The sequence below is a fragment of the Chinchilla lanigera genome, unplaced genomic scaffold (assembly GCF_000276665.1).
Source record: "Chinchilla lanigera isolate Chin_1 unplaced genomic scaffold, ChiLan1.0 scaffold00097, whole genome shotgun sequence".
NCBI classification, from domain to species: Eukaryota; Metazoa; Chordata; class Mammalia; order Rodentia; family Chinchillidae; genus Chinchilla; species Chinchilla lanigera.
Window position 1 is genome coordinate 7,233,466 of NW_004955498.1, and position 8,732 is coordinate 7,242,197.

General features: G+C 51.7%; 1 protein-coding gene across 1 annotated transcript; it reads left to right on the forward strand.

Moving 5' to 3' along the window:
- Positions 1 to 4,028: 4,028 nt before the first annotated feature.
- Positions 4,029 to 7,982, forward strand: Fate1 (fetal and adult testis expressed 1). The gene is made up of 5 exons (XM_005406444.1): positions 4,029 to 4,245; positions 5,229 to 5,356; positions 6,560 to 6,654; positions 6,988 to 7,066; positions 7,508 to 7,982. Exons 1-5 carry the CDS (start codon positions 4,140 to 4,142, stop codon positions 7,637 to 7,639), a joined length of 540 nt encoding a protein of 179 aa, XP_005406501.1. The 5' UTR covers positions 4,029 to 4,139; the 3' UTR covers positions 7,640 to 7,982.
- The last annotated feature ends 750 nt before the right edge of the window (positions 7,983 to 8,732 follow it).

An 8,732-nucleotide genomic window follows, 5' to 3' on the forward strand; every position in this document is an offset into this window, starting at 1 on the left:
TCCAGCTGTAGCGTACAGGAGGGAAGTCATCGCACCCAGTGGCTTTTGGATTTTTCTTCAAGACCCCGTGGTTTGGACGATCTTTTGCATGGAGCCCCACTCAGAAGAAAGTACTAAGAGCAGACCACCCTGCCTGAAGAGAGGTGAGGTTACCTTACAGTCCCTGAGGCACCTCCCTAACACCAGGAAACGCCATGAGCACAACCTTCCATTTAACATGAGAAATGGGCTCAGAGCAGAAACACTTTGCTCAGGATATCCCAGTGGCAGGGCTAGGGTCACTCCCATGTGTACTGACTCCGGGCTTGGGCTTCCACCGCCTCCCACTGCCCCCAGCAAGAGAAGTGGGAATGGGGAGCAGACATGGCCGGGATTTGGGGGCTGGGAAGCGTTACTGAGAGCAGGGGATGGATGGGCAGGCTGGGGGCAGGCAGAGAGAGCTAGACGCGGGACCTTCGCCTGCCCGCTGCCAGGCTCAGCTGCCCCTGTTGAGTTGGACACTTGGGCGCTGGGCGCCCTGTAAATTTCAGCCGAAACTGGCATGCAATTAACAGGATTTGTTTGGTCCCAGTGGAGGCAAAGTGCTCAAGATCACCTTAGGGAGAAAGATCTGTTTTATTTATTTTATTTTATTTCTTTGGAGTTGCTTGGCATGAAGGAAGAGAGCCCTCTCTCTTCAGCCCTCCATCCTTTTGTATTAATAAAACAGTTCTTGTTTTAATAAAGATCCAAGCCCTCCAGCAGACATTTCACAGGGAAGAAATACAGAAGATCAATAAACAAATGAAAAATAACACAGGTTTATTCATTATTAAAGCAATCTAAATTAAAGCAACAATGAGATAGATATCATTTTTCACCTGTCATAATGATGGCTTTTAAAAAGCTCCATAATATTTTCTGTTGATCATGCTGAGAAGAAGCAAGCATGTTCTTCCCCTTGGTGGGTCCCGCTTTCGGGTGACTTGACAATATCAGTCAATGCAACTCAGAGTCATTAACACATGTGGAAACTCACAATTCCACTTCACCTTCTGTACAAACACGTTCACATGTGTGTGCCGAGAGGCACGTCCAGGAGCACTCATGCTGCGTTGGTTATAGAAGTGCAAAGCTCTAGTACTCAAAATGTCCCTGAGCAGGGCAATAAAAGGTGGTCTGGGTTTAAAGGAAATTTAATCCATCTGTACTGCCCTAAGGAGATTCCCAAAGCACACTATTCACTTAAAAACTAAGGGAAGAGCACATATATCACTGAGTTTGTGAAAGATCTCTGTACACACAAACATACAGACATGCTGTGAGCCAGAAGTGCTCTGGACCACCTCGTTTTTCTCAAAGGTGAGAAGAGCTCCTGACCTCCTCCTCGGGGACCCGTCATGGGAGGGTTGGGTCTCTGCAGCCACCATGCATGCACACTTGGCCGTGGGCTACCTACTTAGACCCACATACCATGTAAGACTTGGCAGATCTGTCTGCACCCTGGGTTCTCTAGCCCTTCAGCCCTCCAAGATCAGTACACCAGATGGGTGAGGCATGTGTGAGTGTTTCTATTGTGACCTTAGGACAATGCGAGAAGGAATTTATGATGTAGATATAATCATGGAAAGGTTAGTATTTAGATATGTCCTAAGGGACGAATTCAAAGTCACACAGCAAATTCTAGCTCTCACCTCCTTGCCACCCTTGGTGCCCAATGCAAGAGAGGCTAAGGAAGTGCCATGCCAGGGTTTCTGGGTGGCGTTATGGGCCCATGGGTTGGGCAGAAGTTCTCACTCTTTGCTTGGTTCTCAGTGGCAGGTTCCTCTGCCACCAGGGGACAGTGCCTCTTCATGCACCCCTGCTGGCTCAGTGTCCCTATTCCCAGGAAGCCCCCGTGGGTCAAGGCCCCTCAGCAGCCAGACAGGAAGCTGCTCTGGGATCAGTACCTCAAGTCCCGGAGGCGTGCCAGCACCAGCACTGTTCTGCTGTACTGACTTCTGAGCGCTGCTCCTCCCAATCCACCCACTGCATTAGCAGGGAGACTGTAAACTCTATTGTCCATCAGAGACTGAGGCCCAAAGAAGGGAAGGACACGTCCAAGGCCAAATCTGAGGTCCTGGGGTGGATGGGCAAAACATAGGGCTGCAAGATAAAATATAGCCTATCTGGTTACATTTGGGTGCGAGATAAGCCATGAATAATTTTTAGTGTATCTCAAATGTTGCATGGAGCATAATACTGACATTAAAAATGATCTGTTTCACCAGATCTGAGAAAGGAAGAGCTTCTTTCAGCCCTGGGAAGGCAGAAAGGCCCGTGTGCTCTGCTTTTGGCCAGAGGGCTGGGGGTCAGGCAGGCAGCCGCAGGAGGACACCTTCTCTCAGCTAGTCCCCCCTCCCTTTCTTCTCCTTTTCTCTGTCCCCTCCTTTCTTCCCTTCTTCTTTTTCTGCCCTCTTCCTCCCCACCTCCTTCTCCCACCTGGCTCCCCCTGTGCTTGGTTTCCTTTGCAGACAGCCTCCTCTCCCCCTGGCAGCCCTGGGACTCTGCCCCAGAACCACCCTGGAGCACTGACAGTTGCATCAGATTCTCTGGAGTAACAGAACCAACAAGACGTATGTGTGTATGAGTGTAATCCAAATCTGCCATGAATTTTTAAAGCAAATAAATAAATAAATAAATAAATAAATACAGTAAAAGACACAGCACCATGAATCCCCTCAACACACTACCCCTGGCGTCAAACACACTTATCCTGTCATCCTTGCCACTCTCTAAAACAGTTCTGGAAGTCCTCTTTATAGGGTGTCCTCAGATGCTCTGTCCTGTCTGCCTCCATGTCCAGAATTTTCCGTTCGTGGTCATGTTTACTTTGGGGAAGAGCCAGATTGCATGGGGCCAGGCTTGAGGCATGGTTGAGGGCACTGTGATGCTTCCCCAGCTTGCCTTTTGGTTGAATGGCACTTGACAGCAGCAATGAATGATCACTCTTAGGAATGGAGACTTCCAGAACGCTTCAGAAAGTGGCAAGAATGCTAAATAAGGGTCGTGGAGGAGAGAGTGAATACTGGGGGCAAGTAGTAGCGAAGTGTCTTTTACTGAAGAACATGTTTTATGTATTTAGACATTCACCGTAGATTTCCTATGTGTCTGGACATGCCATAAACATGTGGAGAGACACGACTATGCGCCTGAAGGTGGAGTGCAGACTGGCAGGCTGGAAACTCAGGCAGGAGTTGACAGTGCAGTCCTGAGGTAGAAATTCCCCTTCCTCAGGGAACCCTCAGCCGTTGCTTTTAAGGCTTCTGTGGTGGAGGCCCACTGCCTCGTTGAGGGGGAGGGGTTTCACTCAGAGTCCACTGGATGTCCACGCAAACCACAGCTACAGAATACTGCCACAGCACCTCCTACACTCGTGTTTCTGGGGCTTACGGGGCGCTAGAGCCTGGCCAAGCTGACACATGAGCCTGATCCTCTCAGTGGTCAACTGAGTGAAGCTGAGAGGGAGTTGAGACCTAAGCCAGGGAGTGCAGGGCCCAAGTTCAAGAGGCTCCAGTGGCTGCAGCAGGTCCTTCCTGTCTTGTCCTGCCCTCCCTTGGTTCCCATGTTTTCTCTGACAAGCTGCCTCAGATAAGGATGGGGCCAGCTCCTCTGCTTGGGCCTGGAAGAGGCAGGATGTGCTCTATAAAGAAACCCTTTGATGGATGGTGTGGCCAGGATTATGGGCCAGAGCTGGGCTTTGCAGACATCGGCCCGGGACCTGACCCTGCTTTGGTCACTGACTTAGGCTCTGGACCAGTCTCCGCCTCTCCCTAGAAGTGATGGAGGTGGTCTCCATTTGCCCTCTGCCCAACTCAATCAAAGGAGGGATTGTGAGCCATGGCGATTCTCATGGGCAAAGGCTTGGCCTTGTATCTTTTTCTCTTATTTGCTTACAGAGCAGCAGGGGAGAAGGCCACTGTTCCAGCCAAGTAGATACAGCAGGAACAGGAGGTGCTGAGTCCAAGGCCTGAGCCCAGGGAGAGTTTGGCCCCACCTCCGCAACTGGGTATATCTTCTTCTCACTCCTACCACTGCAGAGGAGACGGTGCGAGTGCCTCCTCTGCTCCTGGCACCTCGTACATTCTCAGCCGAACCATCCAGCTGAGCAACTGGCAGTGATGGCAGCAGGCCCCCCCAGCACTAAGGAGGAGACAGAAAGGTGCATCAATGAAGAACTGGTGCGTGGAAGCCCTGGGAGAGGCCAAGATCACCTGATGATAGCCGGTGAGGATCCCTAAAATGTCCCTTGGCTCTGGCCAAGCACGCAGACCTCTGTCTACACGCGTGCATGTGTATGTTAGGGAAGGCACGACCCTCGCATGTATACACGTGCGTGTCTGCATGCATTGTCCTTGTGGGAATGTGTCTGGGCCTTGGAGTATCTATTTGTTGGGTGGCAGGGGAGTCGGGAGGGATAGAGGATGTGAGCAGTTTGTAGCCCAAGTGGGAGGTAGGTGGGTATAATATCTGTGGCTCCTCTCTCCTCCTCCTCTCAGCCAGCACTGTGCCTACTGCAAAACATTTGGAGGGCTCGGTGTATAGAATCAGTCGATCCTCTCTCCCAACCCTCTCATGTTTTCTCTAGCCCTTTGGAGTCACACCCACATTCCGTGATCGGCAAGACCCTATCAGGTCCACCTCCTCCATGTATTTTATGCTATGACATACACAGAAACTCCACGCGATAGTTATGTTCATTCTCACAACAGTCTAAGTGTGCTTCTCTCTACAGCCTTTGTGCCTGCTGCTCCTCTAGATCTCCAAGAGGGAACCCTGGGTCTTCCTCATGTCTCCACCTCCGTGTTGGCTCCTCCTTTTCCAGAAGCAGTTGTTCCTTTCCACCATATCACCCTGTCTTTGTAATTCTGGGAGCACTTCTTGTGAGTTTGCACTGAAGGACTAGTTTCTATTTTCTGCTTCCCATTCCCTTTGTACACAAGCACTGTCGATTCCTTCATAGCTGGGATCTTGTCTCTTGGTTGTTGTTCATTCCCTCCAGTAACCAAGGCCAGGACTTGGTCTTCAGTAAATACTTACTAAACTTCTAAACAGATGAACAAACAGACCTGGGATCTGCAGTGGTCAATGCTCACCGAATGATTCCTAAGCAGTTTGGGGACCCTGTCTTGTATCTGGTATGTCTTGTGCCCTGGAGGCTCTGGTACAACTTTTGCGTGTGTTCCTGGGGTCTCTGTTCTTCTCTTCAGATGTACTGGATCATGCATCCCGGTCCGGGGCTGTCTCCCAGAGGCGTCAGAAGACAGAAACAAAGGCTACTGTCTCCATTTTACCCAAGTCAGCTTGGAATGTGAATCCCCGCAAGGCCAGGAAAATGGTACTGTCTGGGGTCTTTGGCACACGCCGATGGGGGTGTGGGGTAGGAAGTACTAGTTGTAGGGGCTCTTCCCCAACCATGGTAAGTCAAGTGGGGCCAGACATTGATCAGGAAGAGCAGAAACCTCTGTGTGCCAAGCAGGCAAATGAGGGCAAGCAGTGGGGTGGTCTAGTGAAAGGAGAGCCATTCTTTGGCATGCTAGGAGTTCAACACTGGGAGTCCAGAACTTCTGAAACATATATTGTTTAGGGAGTATATATAAAGCTGGCCCTCAGAAGGAGACCTGCCTATTATAAAGACTCACATGAGCCTCATGTTTCTTAGTTGATTCTTTAAACACCTCGAGTGAGTGTTCAGGAAATTGATTATTATTATTGCAAAGATTACTGGGAAAAGGCAACAAGGATGGGGAAGAAGAGAAAGCCGAGTGCTCTGGGAACCTCCTGAGTCCTCCACTTCTGTGACCAATCCTTTTAGCTGCAGTCTTGTGGGTGAGGGAAATTATGGGAAAATACCAATTATACAGTTGACAAAGTTACTGGGAAATGGCACCAAGGTTGCAGAGGAAGGGCAATGTGACTTTATGGATTATAGTAAATGCTGAAATGATTCTATCCCAATGAATAAGGAAAAGCCCTTTGAGGTCAATGACCTCTTGGGAATAAAAATAAATTAGAACTATTGAATTGACTTCCTGTGTCCAAAGACTGAAGCCAGACCGAGCTGCTCCAGTTCAGGCTCTGAGTGGAATCATGCAACTGCAGAGTTTTTAAATTAATTTTTTTGTAATATATCTTTTCAATACATAAGAATCCCATTCTACTGGGCAAAGTGCTCCATACACATATGCCAAGGGAGCTCTTGAGTTCTTTTCCAGTAGCTTGCTTGGACTTTCAGGCGATATCTGTTAGTGAAAGTTCTGGCAGGTTACAGGACCCTTTGTCACTGCTTGTCCCTCACCACAGCCTGCAAGGGCAGGGACTCCTGAGAGCATGGTGAGGGTGGGGGCAGTGGCTGGCAGCACACCTGTGGGGTTCCTGGGCTTTTCTAGTGGTCTCAAGCCGTCAGCCCTTGATTCCAGAGGGTCAAGCACCGCGTGACTGGGGTGCACCGTGGGATCCACCATCGGTTCTGGACACCATGTGAGGAAACCACTTAGGCGGGGCCAAGCAGGTGGTTTAGAGTGCCCCTTCCTTTCTGTAGGAGCACCAGCAGCAGGTGTCCAGGATTTCCAGAGAGCCAGGCCACAGTGGCTTTTTCCAGGAGTATCCTGGCATCTTCCAAGACCATCGTGATCAGTAAGAGCCAGAGTACCTTGAGGCTTGGCTGCTTGGGGCTTACGGGGTGGTGAGCAGCTTGCTTGGGAAGGAGTCGGGGGTCCTTGGAGTATTGGGGTTGTTGCCTCCTGGCCACTTGGGACCTCCAGGTATTCTGTTTCAGGCTTGGCCTGGCTAGCTTCCTACTCTTAAGCCCCAGTCCCTGTTTATCAGGGACAGGAAAGACCACAGGCTGTCAGAATCACTGTCGGAGAAGCCCTGGTCTTACCCTGCTTGCCCAGGTCGCTTTGCTCTCTGCCGGGCCCTGCCTGGGGCCACCAGCAGCTATGATCCTTTGGTTTTTCCTTCATCCAGAAACCTGGGGATAGATCTGCTGACAGAGACTGACCCGGATGAGCTCAATGGACTGGAGCTGGAAATCATAAGAAGACAGGTGAGCACGCTGGCGCCGGCCTCTGGAGCTGGGTGCGCATGAGTGAGACTGTGCCCTTGAGTCTGCAGTCTGTGCAATGATCTCAGCCCCTGGCGTCAGAGGGGGGGTCAGGCTCGGTGGCTCTGGCACCTCCCTCAGTGCCCACCCTCCATCCTCCCTCTGTCCCCGACATGCTGGAAGGGAGTCAGTCCCAGGCCAAACAACTCTCTTTGTTCCTGTGTCACTTCTGTCCCCTGCAGCAGCTGGGATGGGCTGGAATAGCACTAAGGAAGGGACAGGGAGGCCAGACCTTGGACCCCCTGGACCCATACGAGGGACACCCTGGCCCTCTAAAGGACAGCAAAGCCTTCCTTGCTCTATTGTCATACCTTCCCTCATCCGTGTGCCTTGGGCCCCCAGGAAGAGCCCTGCTCCCCAGCCCTGACTCTAGTCCCTCCACAGCTGCTTTTGGTCACGGAGCGTCTGTGTGTCCTCGAGGATCAGGATTCCTCCTGGCGCTTCAAGGAGGCGGTACTGTTCACCGCGGTGTTGACGGCTTGCCTCACCAACCTGTGGCTGTGGATGCGCCAGTGACGCTGAGGCTCCCCCTGGCCTGAGCCCACCCTCCACCCTCCCTTTCCTCTGCCCTCTGCTCCAGGGCTTCTCTTGGGGACCCCATTCCCAGCTCCCAGGCAGCATTGGGCAATTTTTCAACGCTGCTCAGCCCCTGTGCTTGAGAGGAGGCTGGTGGCGCAGAAGTCTTTTGGAGGGAGAAGACAGCAGCACCTCGCCCCCACAGTGACACCAGCAGCAGGCCTCTGGGGCCCCAGCTTTCCTTCTGCTCCATCCCCTGCTTTGCTTTTGGCTTCCTTTCCCCATTTGCTTCCACACTGTGCACAGGGCTCTGAACACGCTCAATAAAAGCTAAGTGACAGCAGTGGCTGAAGCTCACTGAGAGTGTGGTGGGGGTCAAAGGCCTGGTGGGGCGGCTGTGATCACGCTGCCACTCTCACTCCAGGAGCTGTGGTGCCCTCACTTCCCTCACCCACCTGACCCTCACCGTTCCCAGCCCAGGCAGAGGGCTCCTTTGGTGACTTCTCACCAATGACTGCTCGTGAGGACACAGTTCTGCAGGGTGTGGTGGGCCAAATGCTGCACGGACTCAAGGAGAGGAACCAGAAACTGTTCCACTTGTGTGGGAGGAAACTGAGCTCCACAGAGGAGAAAAACATGTCCTGGAAGTTTCGTATCTTAAAACAGCCCCATGAAGTGCACCGCAGGCAGGACCAATGGCAGGGTGGGGGTGTCAGGTCTTTGCAGACCTGTGGAAGAGCTGCTATTGATTTCCTGGGACCAAGAGACCAGTCCACATCTGTCTGGGGTGGCACATTAGTCATTTGGCTGTCACTGGGGCACAATGCTTGATACTCACAATTTAAAGAAAGAGTTTTGTTTTGGCTCAAAGTTTCCACTAGGTTCAGTCCATGGTAGAAAGAGCAGGGTGGAAAGGTGAGGCAGAGAACAGCTGCTTAGCCTACGGCAGCCGGAAAGCAGAGCAACAAAGGAGGAGCTACGGTCAAGAATCCACTCTCCCAGGTCACATCCCAGTGACCACCTCCAGCAAGGTCCCACTTCCTCACAGCACATTTCAGCTATGAACTCATCCCTGGATGAGTCCCTGATGGGC

What these genes read in the sequence shown, in the direction of transcription:
- Fate1 (XM_005406444.1), top strand. Translation starts at nt 4,140, where the DNA reads ATGGCAGCAGGCCCCCCCAGCACTAAGGAGGAGACAGAAAGGTGCATC. An exon ending in CCCGCAAGGCCAGGAAAATG is followed by an intron (nt 5,357 to 6,559) that starts GTACTGTCTGGG and finishes TCCTTTCTGTAG; the next exon opens with GAGCACCAGCAGCAGGTGTC. An exon ending in TGGAAATCATAAGAAGACAG is followed by an intron (nt 7,067 to 7,507) that starts GTGAGCACGCTG and finishes GTCCCTCCACAG; the next exon opens with CTGCTTTTGGTCACGGAGCG.